Source organism: Vipera berus (assembly GCF_964194415.1).
Source record: "Vipera berus genome assembly, chromosome: Z".
In the NCBI taxonomy this organism is placed as follows: domain Eukaryota; kingdom Metazoa; phylum Chordata; class Lepidosauria; order Squamata; family Viperidae; genus Vipera; species Vipera berus.
The window spans coordinates 3489349-3510822 of record NC_138205.1 but is presented as its reverse complement, the minus strand read 5'-3'; the positions used below and the strand labels follow the sequence as shown (position 1 = coordinate 3510822).

At 48.3% G+C, this 21474-nt stretch overlaps 1 protein-coding gene across 2 annotated transcripts; it reads right to left on the bottom strand.

Annotated features, from left to right (window-relative positions):
• Positions 1 to 2793: 2793 nt before the first annotated feature.
• Positions 2794 to 20887, bottom strand: LOC308677154 (charged multivesicular body protein 4a-like). 2 transcript variants are annotated; one of them, XM_081343319.1, is made up of 6 exons: positions 20827 to 20887; positions 19268 to 19417; positions 15982 to 16159; positions 14174 to 14288; positions 5750 to 5873; positions 2794 to 4166 (listed from the first exon to the last, which is right to left on the bottom strand). In XM_081343319.1, the coding sequence occupies exons 1-6, from the start codon at positions 20855 to 20857 to the stop codon at positions 4093 to 4095; spliced, it is 672 nt and encodes a 223-aa protein (XP_081199445.1). In that variant the 5' UTR covers positions 20858 to 20887; the 3' UTR covers positions 2794 to 4092. The 2 variants fall into 2 exon arrangements, with proteins under 2 accessions (XP_081199445.1, XP_081199446.1); XM_081343320.1 differs by lacking the exon at positions 20827 to 20887 and adding an exon at positions 16616 to 16703 and having other exon boundaries at positions 19268 to 19408.
• Positions 20888 to 21474: the final 587 nt, after the last annotated feature.

Below are 21474 nucleotides of genomic sequence, written 5' to 3'. Positions count from 1 at the left end.
GATTCGACCCGCCAAACTGCCGACCTTCTGATCGACAAGCTCAGCGTCCTAACCCACTGAGCCACCGCGTCCCATATATATATATATATATATATATATATATATATATATATATATATATATATATATATATATATATATATATATATATATATATATATATGTAGATCTAGAGTCTCGGGTTTCTTCCCGCGTTCCTTTCATCTTCAGAAAGTTGTGGCGACGTTTCGACGAAATCCCATCCGTCATCATCAGGCCGGAGTGTTTCTCCTGCTGCTACCAGGAGCAATGCGTGGTCTGGCTGTTCCTTTCTTTCCAACTGCCGGTGGGGCTGTGTTCTGACTGGGAGGAGGCGTGGCTGCTTTCTGATTGGGTGGGGGTGTCCTCCGGCTGGGTGGAGGCGTGGTTGTCTTCTGATTGAGTGGAGGCGTGGCTGTCTTCTGATTGGGTGGATCTACACATACAGACACCCGCGAGAATCTACAAAAACAAATATAAAAATATATATATATATATATATATATATATATATATATATATATATATATATATATATATATATATATATATATATATATATATATATATATATATATATATATATATATATATATATATATATATATATATATATATATATATATATATATATATATATATATATATATGTGGGACTCTACAATCTTGCATCTGGACACTGGGCTGAGCTGCTAGATTTCTAGCTGCAGGGAGGCGGTGTCCAGTATGTCCCGGGAATGCAGGGAGACTCTCGAGGCAAGGGGACCTTTTAAAAAGGGGGAGGGGAAGAAGAGTGGTCCAGATAAAAGACCGGAGGGAAATGCATTCTTTGCTACTAGTCCTCGACTTACGCCGCTTCGCTTAGTGACCGTCGGAAGTTACAACGGCGCTTGGGAAATAAAAGCGACTTAGGACCATTTCCCACGGCCGTGTGATCAAAATTGAAACACTTAGCAACTGACTCGTGTTTATGACCGTTGCAGTGTCCCGGGGTGTCATGTGACCCCCTTTTGGGGTCCTTCTGACAAGCAAAGTCACTTAAACGACTAACTGAACATCTGCAATGTTTCACTTAGCCACGGTGGCGAGGTTGCAAAACAGGGCAAAACTCAATGAACAGATGTCTCCCTTAGCCACCGAAATTTTGGGTCGGAAGTCGAGGACTACCTGTGTTTTTCTGAAGATGGACAGAGTTTTGTGCTTCCAAACGGTCACAAGAAGCTCGGGCAGCACTTCTCAACCTCGGCCACTTTTAAGATAGATGTACTTCAACTCCCAGGATTCGCCAGCCAGCTTGGAATTATGGGAATTGAAGTCTAGTGCTGGTGAGGTTACCAAGTTTGGGTAATGAAACGTCTGCGAGAAAACAACCAAGCTCAGAGGCCACCAGGTCTACCTCTCTTAAGCCTGGCATCTGGGAGTTGAAGTCCAGATATCTTAAGCCTGGCATCCTGGGAGTTGAAGTTCATGTAAGCTTGGAATCCTGGGAGTTGAAATCCATACATCTTAAAATGGCTAAGGTTGGAAAATCCTGGACACGTGCTTCGTCAATTGAAGTCCACATATCATAAGCATAGAATCGTGGGAGTTGAAATCCACATAAGCATGGAATTCTGGGAGATGAAGTCCAGATGTCTTAAGCATGGAATCCCGGGATGTTGAAGTCCACTTAAGCATGGAATTCTGGGAGTTCAAGTCTACCTGTCTTAAACATAGGCTCCTGGGAGTTGAAGTTCACATACACATGGAATCCTGGGAGTTGAAGTACATATACACATGGAATCCTGGGAGTTGAAGTACACATACGCACAGAATCCTGGGAGTTGAAGTACATATACACATGAATCCTGGGAGGTGAAGTTCACATACGCACAGAATCCTGGGAGTTGAAGTACATATATGCATGGAATCCTGGGAGTTGAAGTTCACATAAGCATGGGATTTTGGGAGTTGAAGTCCACGCATCTTAACGTGGCTATGGTTGAAAAAACCTGGGATAAATGGTTCAAGATGGCAACATGAGGTAAAAGATTCATTCCGTAAAAAAAATCAGGAGCTGATGTAAGAAATTACCAAATTTCTGACGTTTTGGCTACTAGAACTGTTTTTTTTTTAACCTCTGCCACTTTAAGAGGTGCGAACCTCAACTCCCAGAGTTCTCCAGCCATCATAGCTGGCTGGAGAATTCTGGGAGTTGAAGTCTGTACCTCTTAAAGTGGCAGAGGTTGAAAAACGTTGGTTTTGAGTGTAAATTCCAGTAAGAACAAGGGGTTTTTTGGGGGTGGGGAAGGGCAATGGAGAAAAAGATGTCACATTAAGGCAACACACAGTTCAGACAACACACGTCAGGGCACTTTATTCACCGGGCACAGAAAGCAACAAAGCAACCACAGGAGTGCACGCGTGTCGATGGGGGCCACGCTTCCCCCCACCCACCCATCCCAGCTCCTGCCCACAAGTCGATATTTTTTTTTTAAAAAAAAAGAAGAGACAGACCGAGCAAGCTTTAAAACAGAAAAGAAAAAAACACAAGCGCCAGTCGAAGAAAAACCTGACAGACGGAACTTCAAAACCGTGTCGACAGATTACACGCTACCGATAAAACCGGGACAGACAGTACCTCCAGTCCAAACTAAATTCCAATTTTCTCCCTTAGTTCCGGACATTCCCCCGCCCGCCCGCCCGCCCGCCCAACCCTGCCTCCATCCATCCAGCTTTGGAAGCAGAATGCGCCCCCCACCCACCCACCCCAAACCCCCCACCCCCAAATTCCTTTGCAACCCGCCGCGGGGAGGAGAATCCTAGACTGCCTCTTTTACAACCAGCGGGAGCGTGTGTTTGTGTCGTTGGTGTGGCCACAGGCACCAGAGACGAAGCTGAGCCCCCAGCCCCCCCCTCCAAAAGGAGAGAGAGAGCGAGAGAGAGAGAGCACCAATGGTGGGAACTTCTCCCCAAAATCGGACAGTCAGCCAGACAAGAGAAGGACAGAACGACGGAACAATTCTGGAGAATTTTTTTCCTTTCCAAGCTTCATTTTCAGGGAGTGTGGGTGTGGGTGTGCGTTTGTGTGTCACCCCCTCCGCTCCTCCCGAGCGCCCCCCCTGACGAAGGGCCGAAATCCTGTTTATTTTTTTTAATTTTTAAACTAAAAAAAAGAAAGTTAATCCCTAGAGCAGGGGCAGGCCACCTGGGCTCTTTTGTGACTCGTGGACTTCAACTCCCAGAATTCCTCAGCCAGCCATGGCTCAACATGGAAACCTTTTCCTTTCCCCCTCAGCGTGGCTGACTCAGGAATTTTGGGAGTTGAAGTCCACGAATCGTAAAAAAAGAGCCGAGGTTGCCTAGCCTTGGCCCTAGATCAGAGGTAGGCAACCTTGGCTCTTTCATGACTGGTGGACTTCAATTCCCAGAATTCCTGAGCCAGCCATGCTGAGGGGAAAGGGAGAGGTTTCCAAGCTGAGCCATGCTGGCTGAGGAATTCTGGGAGTTGAAGTCCGTGAGTCATAAAAGAGCCAAGGTTGCCTAACCTTGGCCTAGATCAGGGGTAGGCAACCTCGGCTCTTTTATGACTTATGGACTTCAACTCCCAGAATTCCTGAGCCAGCCATGCTGAGGGGAAAGGGAGAGGTTTCCAAGCTGAGCCATGCTGGCTGAGGAATTCTGGGAGTTGAAGTCCATGAGTCATAAAAGAGCCGAGGTTGCCTACCCCTGGCCTAGATGATGTAAAGATTCAGTCTGTATCTGGGGCGGGGGGGGGGGCGGGGAGTGAGGTCTTTTAAGCCCCGCCCCCAAAGAGGATCCCGCTTCTCTATTGTTGATATAGTTATATATATATATATATATTTATATATTTATATAAATCTGTCTATAAAACTCTTTACATTCGGCACGTAAGGTCAATTTAGGCAGGGTGTGTGACTTCCGCCCCTCCCCTCTCTTTTTTGTCCTTGCCCCCAACCCCCCCCCCCCCAGTAACTTCCCTGGCAATGGAAACTGGAGGGGAGAAATGGGTCCTCTCTGCCGCTATCTCCGAAGAAAACCAAGGGAGGTGGAGGGGAAATTTCCCACAATGCATCACGACACCCAGGCGGCAAGCTGTTTCATTTCCTCGTCTTCCTCATCCAGGGAGGCGGAGGGCACTTTGGAAGCTGCGGGAAGGAAAGGGAAGATTTGAACCCGAGACACCTCTTCAGGGACCTAACATCTATGTGTCAATTCCTCACTCCTGTTTGGGGCAGGGGCGGGGGCTAGCATCCCATTGTCCACAGCCTGGCTCCTGGAAACTGTACAGGTAGTCCTGGGCTGATAATAATAATAATAATAATAATAATAATAATAATAATAATAATAATAATAATAATAATAATAATAATAATAATAATAATAATAATAATAATAATTAAAAAAAAGTTAGAAGGGACCTTGGAGGTCATCTAGTCCAACCCCCTGCTCAGGCAGGAAACCCTATACCATTTCAGGCAAATGGCTGTCCAGTCTCTTCTTAAAAACTTCCAGTGTTGGAGCATTCACAAGTTCTGGAGGCAGGTTGTTCCACTGATTAATTGTCCGCACTCTCAGGAAGTTTCTCCTTAGTTCTAGGTTGCTTATAACACTTCATTTAGCGACCGTACAAAATTATACTGAAAAATGTGACCTAGGACGGGTTTTTTTAGTTACGGCCTTTGCGGCGTTCCCCGGGGTCACGTGATCAAAATTCAATGGCTTGGAAACTGACATGTACTTAGGACGGTTGCAGCGTCCCCCGGGGTCACCTGATCCCCTTTTGCAACCTTCTGACAAGCAGAGTCAATTGAAGGAAGGGGGGGGGGGGAAAGAAAGCCAGATTCATTTAACAACCAGGTTACTAACTTATCAGGTGCGGTGATTCACTTAACAACAGTGGCGAGAAAGGTCGTAAAATGGGGCAAAAGCCAAACATGTCTCACTTAACAACTGAAATTTTGGGCTCAGTTGTGGTCGTAAGTAAAGGACTACCTGTACATTTGCCACAGCTACAAGGAGTCAGACTGAAAGGGGGGGGGGGTTTCTTTCGTCACATTATATAGGTCAGGGGTCTTCCAAATTGGCCCTTTGATGACTTGTGGACTTCAACTCCCAGAATTCCTCAGCCGGCGTGCCTGGCTGAGGAATTCTGGGAATAGTCCACAATCAGGGGACTTCAAACTTGGCTCTTTGATGACTTGTGGACTTCAACTCCCAGAATTCCTCAGCCAGGCATGCCGGCTGAGGAATTCTGGGACTTGAAGTCCACAAGTCATAAAAGGGCCAAGTTTGAAGACCCCTGATATAGGAGGTCCTTGACTTACAACCACTTGTTTAATACCCGAAGTTACAATTCACTGAACAGTCCTCATACTTATGGCCATTGCAGCATCCCTGCGGTCACACAATCAAAATTTGAGTGCTTGGCAACCAGCATGTATTTTTACGCTGGTTGTAGAGCCCCGGGATCACGTGACACCCCTCACCCCCCCCTTTGCGGCCTTCCTAGCTGGCTTCAAACACACAAAATCAATGGGGAAGCTGGATTCGCTTAACGACCATGTGACTCACTTAAGAAGCACACGGTTTCACTTAACGAAAGGGTTGTGAAACTGGGTGCAACTCAATTCACCACGGCCTTGCTAAGCAATAGAAATGTCAATGACTGTTGTGGTCATAAGTCGAGGACGACCTGCATTAAGCTTCAGGGGTGGGGATATCATCATACCTGGCACACTGGGGAGGCGAATAGAGGGGGCACTGGGGAGCTCCGGAGTGCCCTCGCCCACGTTGAGAAGCTCCTTGTCGAGATCTTCCTGTTCCATCTCTTCCAGTTCAGCCAGCAGCTCATCCTGTGAATAGAAGCAGAAGTACAAATACAAACAGGAATAGAATAGAATAGAATAGAATAGAATAGAATAGAATAGAATAGAATAGAATAGAATAGAATAGAATAGAATAGAATAGAATAGAATAGAATAGAATAGGAGATTACAGAATATAGAATAGAAAAGAAAATATACAATATATAATAAATAGAATATAGAAATAAGGAATAGAATATAGAATAAAATAGAATAGAATAGAATAGAATAGAATAGAATAGAATAGAATAGAACAGAAAATAGAATAGAATATATAATAGAATAAAATATAGAAATAAGGAATAGAATAGAATAGAATAGAATAGAATAGAATAGAATAGAATAGAATAGAATAGAATAGAATAGAATAGAATAGAATAGAATAGAGATTACAGAATATAGAATAGAAAAGAAAATATACAATATATAATAGAATATAGAAATAAGGAATAGAATATAGAATAGAATAGAACAGAACAGAAAATAGAATAGAATATATAATAGAATAAAATATAGAAATAAGGAATAGAATAGAATAGAATAGAATAGAATAGAATAGAATAGAATAGAATAGAATAGAATAGAATAGAATAGAATAGAATAGAATAGAAATATGGAATAGAAATATGGAATAGAAATATGGAATAGAATAGAGTAGAATCGAAATATGGAATAGAATAGAATAGAATAGAATAGAATAGAATAGAATAGAATAGAATAGAATAGAATAGAATAGAATAGAATATAGAAATAAGGAATAGAATAGAATAGAATGGAACAGAATAGAAATATGGAATAGAATGGAATGGAATGGAATGGAATGGAATGGAATGGAATAGAATAGAATAGAATAGAATAGAATAGAATAGAATAGAATAGAATAGAATAGAATAGAATAGAATAGAATAGCATAATAACTTTATTGTCACTTTAAATGTATACAAATCAGCCTACATTAAAATGAGATTTCGTTGCATATATCTCTCAGAGGGTAACCACCTCATACACTGCATAAATGTGACAAACAATAATAAAATAAAATAAGCCTATACCGCACATACACACAAAAACGTGGCCTAGAGAAAGAAACAATGCAATCTACTTCGGATGCACTTGTGTGTGTATATATAAGTATATGTGTATGTCTGCAACAATTCCAAAATTCGAGTCCCAGGTATATTCATTAAAAACGACATGTTTAATACACAGACCTCCGGGACAGAGAGTTTTTATTGTAAACTAAGCTTTCGTCAGCGTCTGCTAAGGTTGTCAAAGTTGTGTGTTGACATTAGGCAGTGCTTTTTTTGTAAGAAAAGAGGTGCCAGAACTCACATCTTGTTAATCTTTTATTTAAAAAATTATACATTCAGTTCTTAGCAGGACCAGTGGTTGAGAAGTAATTAGTAATTTTTTTCATTTTTAAATTTGGGGTCACACTTTGACACTAAGAATTAAAAAATGATTTACAATTCCCCAACGGTGTCTTAAAATAAAGAAATTATTTACCTTTCGCATGTAGTCAATCACTGTACACACACCCACACATGCCAGTTGTGCAATGAAGCATAACGGTCGCCGCCTGCAGTAAGCACTCAGCGTGCAACCACACGACCAATCACAAGCCGAGCAGCGCCACAAGCCGAGCAGTGCCACAAGCCGAGCAGCGCCATCACAACCGGAGCAGACGAAGTACGCATGCATCGGACTCAACACACAAGCAGCCCGCATCCACCGTTTTAATGTTTTTGCCGCCGATCTGCTACGCTCGATTGGGCGATTCAACACCATATGGACCAAACATCAAATTTTCAAAAGTCATTTTGAAAACATGGAAAATCCGTTGAAAAACGGTGCCGGAACTCTGTTCCGGTGGGTTCCATGACAAAAAAAAAGCATTGACATTAGGGCGTGGCTAGCTCGGCATCACTCGCGTCAGGGGTCCTCGCGTGCAGGAATGGGCAGGACTGGGGCGGATCCGAGGGTCTCCGTGGAGGGGGGATGGGACCGGATATTTGCTGTGGCAAATGTGGTGGCTGTTTGCCTCTGGCTGGAGGCAAGCAGCCATCTTGCGTGTCATGGCAAATGGCTGGCTTCGGCATGGTGTAGATTTTTGCCTCCAGCCAGAGGCAAACAAACGGAAAGTGGCACAGATCTTCGCCACCGGCCGGAGTCAAACAACCGGCAACTGGTGTGGATCTTTGCCTCCAGCCGCAGGCAAGCAGCTGCACCGTGCCGAACTGGATATTTGAGGGGACGCGCGAGGCGGCAAAAAATTGCCTTGCACATTGCCGTTTTCAGCTTGGTGCGGATCCTTGGCCTCCGGCCGGAGGCAAACAACAAGTGGCATGCTGTATGGTTGTTTTTATTGGAGATCTCTCAGCCATGTTCGTTGCGTTAATCATGCTGTCTCCTTGTCGTCAGTCTGGTCCATTCTTTCACACCCCCAATTGCCGTGACTTCCAGCCTCGTCGGTGTATCTGTTGGTGTGTAATCTGGATCTTCCATCTCCCCATTCTGAATAATGATACGGACGGGGGGGGGGTTGGTCGGCGATTTACCCATTCCGGCCTCCTGCGTGTTTGTTCGTGCTGTTTTAGCGTCTGGTATGCCGATGGCAGATCGACAAGTCGATTGATCGAACGTTGGTCAGACAGCCAGGGTTCCTTCAGCAGATGGCTACCCTTTCTTGGATCCTGGATGATGACCTTAGCCCCTGTGACCTTGGACGTGTGGTTGTTCTCAAACGTACGTGTCCAAACTTGGGACTGTTGCTCTGTCCACCTGACCAACTTGTGCTCATGAATCCTTGTTTGTAAACGTTTTGCGATTTCCCTGATGTAGTTGCATTTGCAGTCATTGCAATTAATTCGGCAAACCACCAATGACCTCTCTTCTTTAGCCAAGGATTCCTTGGGGTGCATCATCCTTGTGTGCGGGGTCTCACTGGGTTTGGGTGCCACCTTGATATTATGGGTTGCGAGTGTCTGTGCAGCCCCCTCCAATACCCCATTGATGTATGGGAGTGTTGTCCAGGTGGAGGTTGTGTTGGTTGTGGTTCTCGGTGTCAGCAGCAGCGTCAAATGAAATCTACTGAGTAACCATTCTGTACACGTACCTGATAAAGGTGTATCCGTTCTCTCACTTTTGCCGCTGCCCTGCTGCAATGGGTGTGGACTCTGTTAAATAATGTCCGGATGCAGCTGATTTTGTGCGCGAGGGGGTGGTTACTATCGTGTAAAATGTGGTCGGTGTTTGTCGCTTTCCGAGGGATGCTGGTGGAAAAAGTACCATTAGGTTCCTGGCAAATTGATACATCTAAAAATGCCAAGGTATTGTCCGTCTCTTCTTCTATCGCAAACTGGATATCCGGGTAAATCGAATTGAGTATATCCATGAATCCAGCCTTGTCTTGGCGTTTCATGATAGCAAATGTAACATCGACATACCTTGCCCCAAATTTAGGCTTGTACTCAGCCATCGCCTTATCTTCTAATTTTTGTAAAACTGCCTCTGCAATTACCCCTGAGATCGGTGAACCCATTGGTGTGCCTTTTATTTGTTCGTGTATATCGCCTTCAAAGTATGTCCTGAGGCAGAAATTCAGTCACTGAATAAGGTCTTCCGAATGGGGCAATTCGGGGTTCCGTGGCTGAGTACTTTGTAGTAGCTCTCGTACGGCGGATACCACTAGCCCTTGTGGGATTGAGGCGAATAGTGCCACTACATCGAACGATACCATTACTTCGTCGGCCTCGATCGTTGTTACTTTCAGCCTGCTCAGAAAGTCCCCTGAGGATTTGACTATAGTAGTTGTACATCCGACTAGATGTTGGAGTCGTCTACTTAGCCACTTTGCCAACCCAAAGGTTGCAGTGCCCCTGAGTGAAACAACTGAACGTAGCGGGACACCTTTTTATGGATTTGGGGCAACCCATAAATTTCCGCTGTGGCTGAGTCCTTGGGTTGAATAGTGCTCAGGTTTTTCTCGTGGACTTTCCTTTGTGTCTTGAGCCTGTCGGCCACTTTGTTGATTTGGTTCTTAAGCGACATCACAACTCAGTATGAGCTCCTATCATCAAGTAGGGCGTGGATCTTTTGGTAGTATTCTGATCTGTCCATGATTAGTGTTGCTCTGCCTTTGTCGGCCGGCAGGATGACAATCCAGCTGCCTTTACGTAGTTCTTCGGGAGCGGCCTCCTCTGACTGTGATATGGTGTAGTTACGTCTATGATTGGTGAGGAGCCCCATTAGATCAACCTTTTCACCCACTGTATCACTTTTAGGATATGGCAACATCCGAGTACCACCAGTCGCCTAGCAAGGTGTCAAAAACTTGATGACCAAAAAAAAAAAGGAAAAAAGTGATGAAGTACAGGTAGTCCTCAACTTACAACAGTTCGGTTAGTGACTGTTCGAAGCTACAATGGCACTGAAAAAAGTGCCCCCCAAGCCACAGCCGAGCAAGACACCTGCCTGCCCGCCCAGCGGCGCTCTTCCTCCTGTCCGAGGTTTTCATTGTTGTGAGCATTTCTGTTGAGGATCGGCAGCGAGGGTGGGGTGGGGGGTGTTTGGTTTTTATCCCCCCCCCGTCTGTTGGGTGGTTACAGCAAGTTTTGGTCACTTCACATGACCCTGGGACACTGTGACCGTCATAAATATGAATCGGTTGCCAAGCATCTGAATGTAAATCACAAGACCCTGGAGATGCTGCAACATTCCAGCTGATTGGCGCTTCTTCTGGGCTCAGAAGCGCCAGGATCAGTGCTGAGCTCCAGCTGGATCCTGGCGCTGATCCTGGCGCTTCCGCTGAGCCCCGACAGCCCTGCTGCTCCAGCCGTCTCTCGCTCAGGTTTGTGCGGTGCTGCCACCGGTTCAGCTCATTCCCCTCCCCCGCTACCACTTTTCTAGGAGGGTCGCGTACCACCTGCCAGGTGCCAATGTACCACAGGTGGTACCCGTACTACTGGCTGAAAAGCCCTGCATTAGACGTTGTCTGATGGTATTCTTGGTCTCCTCGTTGGCCTCAATTTGAAAGATCATTGATTCGAGGGCTACGGCAAAAATCAACTGATTTGGCGTGTGATAAGATTAAAGCCTGCATCTCACGGTAAGACAGAGGTCTGCCTGTCGGTGAGCATTTCTGATGAGAATTTGTGTGCAAGTATCTTTTCACCATGCCGATTTTCTAATGTTCTTAAAATTTCCGTTTTGCGCCTGAGAGTGTCAATCTTCTTCAGGCGGGCTTTTCGCATTGCGGAGTGTATTTCAAAGTCAAGTGAGTTAGAATGTTTGTTTGACAGTCCAGCGTGGCAGCATTCTCGATGTTCCTTGATTTTCATGGTTTGGGCGTTAATCTGCCTACGGTGGTCATTAATCATGGTGCGCATCACTCGATTCTGGAATTGTCGGACCGGGGCATGGCCTTCCACTGTGTCCACTACTGGCTTCTTACGGAATGATTTTGGTGATAGGTTATTCCGGGTGCAATTGTGGAGGAAAGCCAACTTCTCATAGTTAGCCACCCATCGCTTCGCGAGGCTTTCCCAAGGTCAGGCCCGTTGTAGCATTTCTCGCTCATATTCGTCGGCAACATTCAAGTCCCAGGTATATTCATTACAAAGGACATGTTAAAAAGAGTGATGGCGAACCTTTCAGAGACCGAGTGCAACCCAAACCCCAGTTATTTATCATCGGGTGCCGGATGGGCATGGCCCACTGGGTGGGGGGTGGCTGGCATGGGCATGGCCTACTGGGTGAGCGTGGCCTGCTCAATGTCACTCGCGTCAGGGGCACCTGTGTAGAAATGGGCAGGACTGGGGCAGATCTGAGGGTCTCTGGCGGAGGGCGGATGGGACCGGGGCGAGCACCGGGGCATGGTCCACTGGAGGAGCCTCACTGATATTAAAGGGGGTGGGGGAAGAGATGATATTAAAGGAGGTGGGGTAAGAGATGATATTAAAGGGGGTGGGGGAAGAGATGATATTAAAGGGGGTGGGGGAAGAGATGATATTAAAGGGGGTGGGGGAAGAGATGATATTAAAGGGGGTGGGGTAAGAGATGATATTAAAGGAGGTGGGGGAAGAGATATTAAAAGGCAGTGAGGGAGTCAAGCAGCCACGCCGTGCTGAACCGGACATTTGCTGCAACGCGCGAGGTGGCTGTTTGCCTCTAGCTGGAGGCAAAGAACCACACCGCGCCAAAACTGGCCATTTGCCTCACTGCACAAGGTGGCCGTGTGCCTCCAGCTGGAGGCAAGCAGCCATGCTGCGCCGAACCAGCCGTTTGCCGCAGTGTGCGAGGCGGCTGTTTGCCTCCGGTCGGAGGCAAGCAGCCACCTCACGTGTCGCGGCAAATGGCCAGTGGAGCGCAGATCCCTGCCTCCGGCGGGAGGCAAACAATCAGCAAGTGGTGCGGATCTTTGCCTCTGGCCGGAGGCAAGCAGCCATGCTGCGCTGAACCGGACATTTGTCATGATGTGCAAGGCAGCTGTTTACCTCAGCTGCTTCGCGCGTCATGGCAAATGGCCGGTTTGGGTGTGGTGCGGACCCTTGCCGGAGGCAAACAAACACCAAGTGGTGCACATCTTTGCATCCGGCCAGAGGGAAAGAGCCACATCATGCCGAAACCAGCCATTTGCTGCAACATGGCAGAGGGGCTGAGATGGCAGCTGGGAGTGGCTGCAGGCAAGGCGGGCGGTGTTTTGTCGGCTCCAGCCGGGCCAACTCTGAAAGCAGCGAGCAGGACGTCCGGTTAGGAGGAAGAGCAGGTGGGCAGGCGCGGCTTCGGTCCCTCCCTGGCCAGATGCCCTTTGTTCGCCCGTAGTCCTGCGTCGGGTGCCTCCCTCATGGCCACTCTCTTTAAACTGGCCGGTGGCGCTGCCGGATCTGCCGCATGACCAGGAGGACGCAGCTGGAGGGCTGAGCGGCTCCGGCCACGCCCGCACTCCAGCCGCGACCCCAGCCTTACGACCTTCGGGGGGAGGGGGGCGCTGGGCCGCAGAGTCCGGACAGCCAGCAGGGACGAGGGGAAGCAAGGTGGTCTCCTCACCGCCACCTGGTGGCCGTCCAGGAGTTCCGGGCACGGGTGGCCGTCCTGCCCTGCTTGGGCGCCCCTCAGGCAGGAAGCAACTGATGGGGCAGAGCGAGGCCTGGGTGGCGATGGCTGGACCTCCGGTGTGGCCTTTCTGCCGCCAGCCTCAACTAGGGGCTGACAGGGTGGGGCCGCCGAGCAGGTTGCCAGCCAGGAGTTGGTGGCCTATTGGGAGAGCACAACCCCCGTAGCCCAGGTGGCCGGCTCCTTCTGACCGGGGGCGAAAGGACATGTTAAACACAGACCTCCAGGACAGAGAGTTTTTATTGTAAGCTAAGCTTTCGTCAGCGTCTGCTAACGTCATCAGAGATTCAAGGTGCTGGTGATGACCTATAAAGCCCTAAATGGCATGGGTCCGGATTACCTTAGGGAGCACCTGCTACCAGCATCAGCTTCCCATCGTCCTGTGCGCACCCACAGGGAGGGCCTCCTTAGGGTTCCGCCGGTTAGAGATTGCCGGCGGGTGATTCCCAGGGGGAGGGCGTTCTCTGTGAGTGCGGCTGCCCTTTGGAACGAACTGCCGATGGAGCTTCGGACTGCCCCTGACCTTCGCTCGTTTTGCCGGGACTTAAAAACCTGGTTGTTTGAATTGTCTGGCCTGGACTGAGGGATTTTAAATTTTAAAGTATTTTAATTAAATCATGTTAAATTATATTAAATTAATTTTAAAATTTTAATTTTTATTGTTATTATTAATTGTGGGCTTGTACTAATTTGATTCCATTTTATTCTCTTTTTTGTACTGTTTTAACTGCCCTGTGAACAGCCCTGAGTCCTTCGGGAATAGGGCGGTATATAAATTCAACTAATAAATAAATAAATAAATAAATAAATAAATCAGTGTGTAGGCTGACATCATGTAAGCCTCGCATGTAAGCCTCGCTTCGCGTGCTGTCGATTGATTTGGCCACTGAGCGCGTTATCGGCCCCTCCGCCCCCCCCCCGCTCGCCTGTAAACAACCACGTCACTCCTGATTCAGTTATACTGGCCGACATCCACTTCACTCTCTCCGTTCTGGGTCTATGTATACATACACACGCCCACACAGAGATACGTGCACGACAAGAAAAACGAATTTTGTTAGTCTACCCGGCGGATGGCAACGGCACCCTTCGAAGGGCGAGATTCGCATCCGAAGCCTCTGCCTCCCAGGGCCCATCCCTCCGAACGCCAGCCCAAGGATGGCCGCCCTCCTTACCTCGTCCACATCGTCCCCGAAGCCAACCGGCTTAGATATGGCATCGGAGATCTGCTGGGCGATATCCTGTTGTTCGGTGATTTCGGCCATTAAGTCGTCTACTTTGTCGATGTCCCTGGAGGGGGAGAGGGGGAGGAAGGAGAAGAAGAAGAAAGCTGAGGGGTCCTCGGTGGTCTCTCTCTGAGCTGGGCGGTTTTCTGGCAGGACTTTCACGACCCAACTAGGCAACATCATCAGTGCTAGAAGGGAGGGGGGTTTGTGGAGGAGGAGGAGGAAGAGGGGAGGAGGAGGAGGAGGAGGAGGAGGAGGAGGAGGAGGAGGAGGAGGAGGAGGAGGAGGAGGAGAACTGTGGGGTCCTTGGTGGTCTCTCTGAGCTGGGTTCTTTTCTTGCAGACGTTTCATGACCCAACTAGGTAGCATCATCAGGGCTAGAAGGGAGGAGGAGGAGGAGGAGGAGGAGGAGGAGGAGGAGGAGGAGGAGGAGGAGGAGGAGAACTGTGGGGTCCTTGGTGGTCTCTCTGAGCTGGGTTCTTTTCTTGCAGACGTTTCATGACCCAACTAGGTAGCATCATCAGGGCTAGAAGGGAGGAGGAGGAGGAGGAGGAGGAGGAGGAGGAGGAGGAGGAGGAGGAGGAGAACTGTGGGGTCCTTGGTGGTCTCTCTGAGCTGGGTTCTTTTCTTGCAGACGTTTCATGACCCAACTAGGTAGCATCATCAGGGCTAGAAGGGAGGAGGAGGAGGAGGAGGAGGAGGAGGAGGAGGAGGAGGAGGAGGAGGAGGAGAACTGTGGGGTCCTTGGTGGTCTCTCTGAGCTGGGTTCTTTTCTTGCAGACGTTTCATGACCCAACTAGGTAGCATCATCAGGGCTAGAAGGGAGGAGGAGGAGGAGGAGGAGGAGGAGGAGGAGGAGGAGGAGGAGAACTGTGGGGTCCTTGGTGGTCTCTCTGAGCTGGGTTCTTTTCTTGCAGACGTTTCATGACCCAACTAGGTAGCATCATCAGGGCTAGAAGGGAGGAGGAGGAGGAGGAGGAGGAGGAGGAGGAGGAGGAGGAAGATGATGACAACGACTGTGGGGTCCTTGGTGCTCTCTGAGCTTGTTCGTTTTCTTGCAGACATCTCATGACCCAACTAGGAAACATCATCAGCACTAAGAAGGGAGTGGGGTTTTTGGAGAGAGGAGGAAGAGGAGGAGGAGGAGAACTGATGGGTCCTTGGCGCTCTCTGAGCTTGCTTCTTTTCTTGAAGACATTTCATGACCCAGTGCTAGAAGGGAGGGGGGTTTCGATATAGAGAAGGGGAGGAGGAGGTGATGGAGGGGAGGAGGAGGAGGCAGAGGAGAGAGAAGGAAAGGGAAGAGAAGGCGGGGGAGGAAGAGGAGGGAAGGAGAAGAGGAGGAGGAAGGGGAGGGGAGGAGGCAGAAGAAGAGAAAAAGAAAAAGGAACATATGGAGGAAGCCAGGAAGAGGAGGAAGAGAGGAGGAGCAGGATGTGGGGTGGGGACTTCTGGGAGATGAAGTCCACCCATCTTGAAGGGGCCAAATGTTGAAAAAACACTGCTCTAAGCTAAAGGCAAAACACGGACCGGACTTTTGAATCAAAGGAAGAACCGGAATGCTCACTCTAGGCTCTTTTATGACTCGTGGACTTCAACTCCCAGAATTCCTGAGCCAGCTATGCTGAGGGGAAAGGGAGAAGTTTCCAAGCTGAGCCATGCTGGCTCAGGAATTCTGGGAGTTGAAGTCCACAAGTCATAAAAGAGCCCAGGTTGCCTACCCATGGCCTGGGGGGGGGGGAAAGGGGCCCACTCACATATGCTGGTGTGCTTCTTTCATGGCCCGCGCAGCGTCCGACATGGTTTTGAGCACTTCGGTGTTGGTGGTGGCGTTTTCCAGGGCCTCGCGCTGGAATTCGATGGTGGAGAGGGTCCCGTCGATTTGGGTCAGTTGTTGCTCGTAGCGTTTCTTCCGCTTGAGGGCTTGCAAAGCAGCTGCGCGGAGAAGGAAAGGAGGCTCAGAAGCGGATTGGCCCCTCCCGGTTCCCCTTTGAGGTTCCCTTTCCAAACCCAATGCAACCCTTCCATGTTTCCGGTCCTCATGGAGGAGAGACCCCCAAATACGAGAAAGGAGACTGACTTCGGGGTGGTCGAGCAAGAAGGGCTTGCAAAACAGCCAAACTGCCAATCCTGCCCATAGCCAGTCCTTGATTCGCTTAGCGACCGTTCAAAGTGACAACGGCACTGAAAACAGTGCTGACTGACACCCAGGCCTCACTTTACATCGCCCTGGTGACCGCCAATTGCAACCTCCCCAGCCGGCTTCCGACACACAGAGTCAATGGGGGAAGCCGGCTTCCCTTAACAACGGCTTGATTCCCTTAACGACCGCAGAGATTCCTTTAAACAACTGTGGCCGAAAAAGGTGGTAAAACTGGACAGAGAACTCACTTAGCAACCAGCTATCTTGGCAAAGAAAATTCCGGTCCCGATTGTGGTTGTAAGGCAAGGACGAATTGTGTTGGATTGATTGATAGAGCTAACCAAACAGTTACAAAGAAAAATAGATAACAGATAACAAGTCTTTAAAAAAATAATAATTATCAACCGGCATTAGCCACACTCAGGGAAGATTAAGGAAAATCATCCAAGGCAGCTATTAAGATTGTGTGTTGATATAAAAGCCACAAGGAAGTAATTTTCAAATGTGTTTATATAACACCATTAAAATTACTTCCTTTTGGGTTTCTCCCGCCCCCAATAGTTTAAAACCTTCGGGAGATAGGGCGGCATATAAGTCCCAAAAATAAATAAATAAAATAAATAAATAAAACGGATTATGGGCGACATTATGTTGTTGTTGTTGTTATTATTATTATTATGTCATTTAGGGAAGCCATATTCATTTAACCACTGTGTTCCTAACTTAACCACTGTGGCACGAAAGGTCGTAAAATGGAACAAAATTCAGTGAACAAATGTCTCGCTTAGCGACAGAAATTTTGGGCCCAGTTGTGGTCGCAAATTGAGGACGACCTGTAATCTTTTTCTAGGATTTTACCGTTCAACCTCACTTTAGAAGGTGGGGAATGCTGGGAGTTGAAGTCCACACATCTTAAAGAGGGCGGAGTTGAGAAACTGCTACACTCTAGGCCAGGGGTAGGCAACCTTGAGGCTCTTTTATGACTTGTGGACTTCAACTCCCAGAATTCCTGAGCCAGCCATGGCTCAGCTTGGAAACCTCTCCCTTTCCCCTCAGCGTGGCTGGCTCAGGAATTCTGGGAGTTGAAGTCCACGAGTTATAAAAGAGCCAAAGTTGCCTACCGCTGCTCTAGGATTTTAAAATTGTTTTCTATCTCAGTTACTAATCAGCCTGACTCTTGTTTAGCTAAATCCAGACAAGGTCATCCAGCATGTATAAAGAAGATACGGTAAAACAGAGATCTGAGGACTCAGGATTGAAAATGATTATAGGCAGTTTTTGAACCTTTTTTTATAAGGTGCGTTTAAATTTGGCCCAGCAAAGGACACGTAAATAATATTAGGAGTCCGGTAGTGTCTTTTCTGACTGCTTGAATTTATTAAGAGGGGCGATTTTTAAAAAATGTCCCTGATAAAATCGAGTTGCACTTAGGAAAGACTCATTCTTTTCCTGAGCAGGGGGTTGGACTAGATGACCTCCAAGGTTCCTTCTAACTTTATTATTATTATTATTATTATTATTATTATTATTATTATTATTATTATTATTATTATTATTATTATTATTATTAATTATTATTATTATTATTACTATTATTACTATTATTATTATTATGATGATGATGATGATGAATAAAAAATGGTGCTAGCAAATCCCTGATTTTTGGCCCCCTAAATTAGAGAAGAGAATATCTATAACTCAAGGTTCAATTGTGGGGCCCTTGGTGCTCTCTGAGCTGGGTGGTTTTCTTGCAGACATTTCGTGACTCAACTAGGGAACGTCATCAGTGCTAGAAGGGGAGGAGGGAGGAAGAGGAGGAGGAGGGAGGAGGAAGATAATTGTGGGGTCCTTGGGGTCCCTGAGCTGGGTGGTTTTCTTGCAGATGTTTCATGACCCAATTAGATAACATCATCAGTGCAAGAAGGAGGTGAAGGAAGAAGAGGAGGAGGAGGAGGAGGAGGACTGTGGGGTCCTCGGTGTTCTCTGAGCTTGGCTGTTTTCTTGCAGACGTTTCTTGACCCAACTAAGGAACATCATCAGTGCTAGAAGGGAAATGGGGTGCAATGTAGAGCAATGTAGCTCAGGAGGGAAAAGAGGGGTTCTTGGTGGTCTCTGAGCTTGGTTGTTTTCTTGCAGACGTTTCAAGCCCCAACTAGGCAATGTCATCGGCGCCTAACATCACTGTAACAATCAGTGCTTAACATCATCAAGGTAACTGATGAAGTCACCTAGTTGGGCCATGAAACATCTGCAAGAAAACAAGCAAAGCTCAGAGAGCACCGAGGACCCCCACAGTCCTAGTCCTCCTCCTCCTCTCTTCCTCCCCCTCCTCCCTTTCTCCTCTACTCCACAAACCCTACTCCCTTCTAGCACTTATGATGTTCTCTAGTTGGATAGTGAAACATCTGCAAGAAAACAACTAAGCTCAGAGAGCACCAAGGATCCCACAGTCCTCCTCTTCCTCCTCCTCTTCCTCCCCCCCTCCTCCTGCCCCCCCGTTCTCCTCCATTCCGCGAACCCCACACCCTTCTAGCACTGATGACGCTACCTCGTTGGGTCACGAAACGTCTGCAAGGAAACAACCCAGCTGAGAGAGCATGGAGGACCCCACTAAATCCTGCCTTCCTTGAACTGAAGTCAGGATACAAACTGAATGCGTGAGTCAAAGTACCCCCTACGGGAGTGCATTCACATGTGCGTATTTCAAAGAACACCACAGCTGATAATACAGAGAACAGGAACGCCAATATTTGCTTAGGATAGGGAGAACTTTTCCTATTTATTTTTTTCCCTTCAAGGACCCCCTTATCTTTTCTGGCTCCTCCTTATTCCTTTTGGGGGGGGGAAGGTTCAGGTTTGGCTGCTCCCCCTCCCCGAACCCCTCCCCCTTCTTCTCCTACCTCTTTTGTTCTTTGTGCCATGTTTCTTAGCCGACTGTAGCTCCTGCTGGATCTTCTCTTCCAGGAATTCCTGCTTCTTGACCAGGATTGCTTCGGTCTCGTGAAGTTTCTGGATGGCCTCCTGTGGGGTGGGGGCCTTGGCCTTCTTGCCTGGAGAACAGGAGAACGGGGGTGGGTGGGGGTGGAGTCGTCAAATCAAAGAAATTTACCAGGGAAGAGCCATCGCAAGTTGATGGCCGTGAAGTGGCTTTGTTCAAAAATGGTGTCATCCCTCTCGCGCTGGGGTTGCCATCATCCCCAGTGAGTTGGGGGGTCCCATCCTTTTTGGGTTGGAGGTCCCATCATCCTCGTTGAGTTGAGGATCCCATCGTTCCCAATGAATTGGAGGTCCCATCAGTGCCGCTGGGATAAATTAGAATTAGAATAGAGCTGGAAGGGACCTTGGAGGTCTTCTAGTCCAGCCCCCCCCCGCTCAAGCAGGAGAACCTATATCGTCTCAGACAGGTGGATGTCTAGTCTCTTCTTAAAAATCTCCAGGGATGAAGCACCCACGATTTCTGGAGGTAAGCTGTTCCACTGTTTGGGGGGGGTCCCATCATCCCCATTGAGTTGGGGATTCCCTCATCGTCATTGAGTTGGGTTCCCATCATCCCTGTTGGGTTGGGGGCCCCCCGTCATCCCCAATGAGTTGGGGTTCCATCATCCCGATTGGGTTGAGGTCCCATCATCCCCATTGAGTTGGGGATTCCGTCATCCCCATTGAGTTGGGGTTCCATCATGCCCATTGGGTTGGGGCCCCCATCATCCCCAATGAGTTGGGGTTCCATCATGCCCATTGGGTTGGGGCCCCCATCATCCCCAATGAGTTGGGGTTCCATCATGCCCATTGGGTTGGGGACGCCATCATCCTTGTTGACTTGAGGCTGCTATCATCCCCATCGGATTGAGGGTCTCACCATCCCCATTGGGTGGGGCCTCCAATCACCCCTATTGGATTGGGGGGGTCCCATCATCCCCCAGCCTGATCCCAGCCCCAACCCAATGCATAACTGGAATACACCATTTTGGGGGGCGGGGGGTGCATGCATCTTTAACCTTCAGCTTAGTTCACTCCAGGTATTTTTTTTTAAAAAAATGTTATCAAAAGAAGATGAGAAAAGCAGAATCTTTCTACGGGGCTATCAAATCTCGCACATAAATCTTCCCCGCCCCCCTCCCCAAATAATGAGCAGATCCTTTTCTGCATTTGGGGGAGGGGAGGGGCTGCACCCCTTCACCCAGCCCCGGAAGACCGGAGAGGAGGAGCAATTAAAACCATCCAGTGTCTCCAAGCCACGTTTCCTGTAAATAAGGCCCCATTTTTTAAAGGGGGGGAAATAATAAACCCCCCCTAATTCTCTCTCTTTTCATTTATCCATCCTTTCTTTCTTTTCCCCGCTTCTCTTTCTTTTCCCCCCCCCTCGCGCCACTTGGTTGCTCCCAAGTCTAGGGATCCCCTATGGGGGTTCGGGCGATACCAACTCTCAGGCGGGGGTGGGAGATGGAGATAGGAGCCTCACCTTTCCCAAACAGCTTCCCTAAACCACTCATCTCGCCTGGTGGGAAATTCACTGGGGTTCCTCTTCCGGCTTCACCCACCTACCAGCGTCGCCCCGCCCCGTCACGTGCCAGGAGGCTGGAAACAGACCTAAAGAGGTGGCAGGGGTTTGCGTTTGCGCCCATCAGCTTCCGGCTCCCGAGCGGAGCAAAGCGTGGGAGGAGAGGGGGAAACGGCCACGGAACGGCATTAATTTCCACCGTCCACGTCGAAATGGCAACCTTAAAACGTGAAGGATAAGCTAAAAGCAACGGAACAAGGTGCCTTTCGGATGGAGAGTCTTGAAATGCCCCCATTTTGGGGGTGGAGGGGGTTTCTAAATCCCTCTAGTGCTAATTCTAATCGAAACCGGAAATAGACGTTGAAACATTCCGGCTTTTTTTCTCTTGAGGCCGGCTAGAGGCAGGTGATGAAAGCGTGGGGGGGGAGGGGGAAGAGGAGGATTTAGGAGAGCCGATCAATCATATGCTTTGTGACGTCACTGCCCCGCCCTTCTCTGTCTCTTAAAGGAGCCATAACCCCCCCACCCCACCCCCCAATTTTTTCCCCAGACCTTAAAGGGTCTGAACCTTTTAAATCCAGTCAAATTCATTTGTCTAGGCTAGGCAGG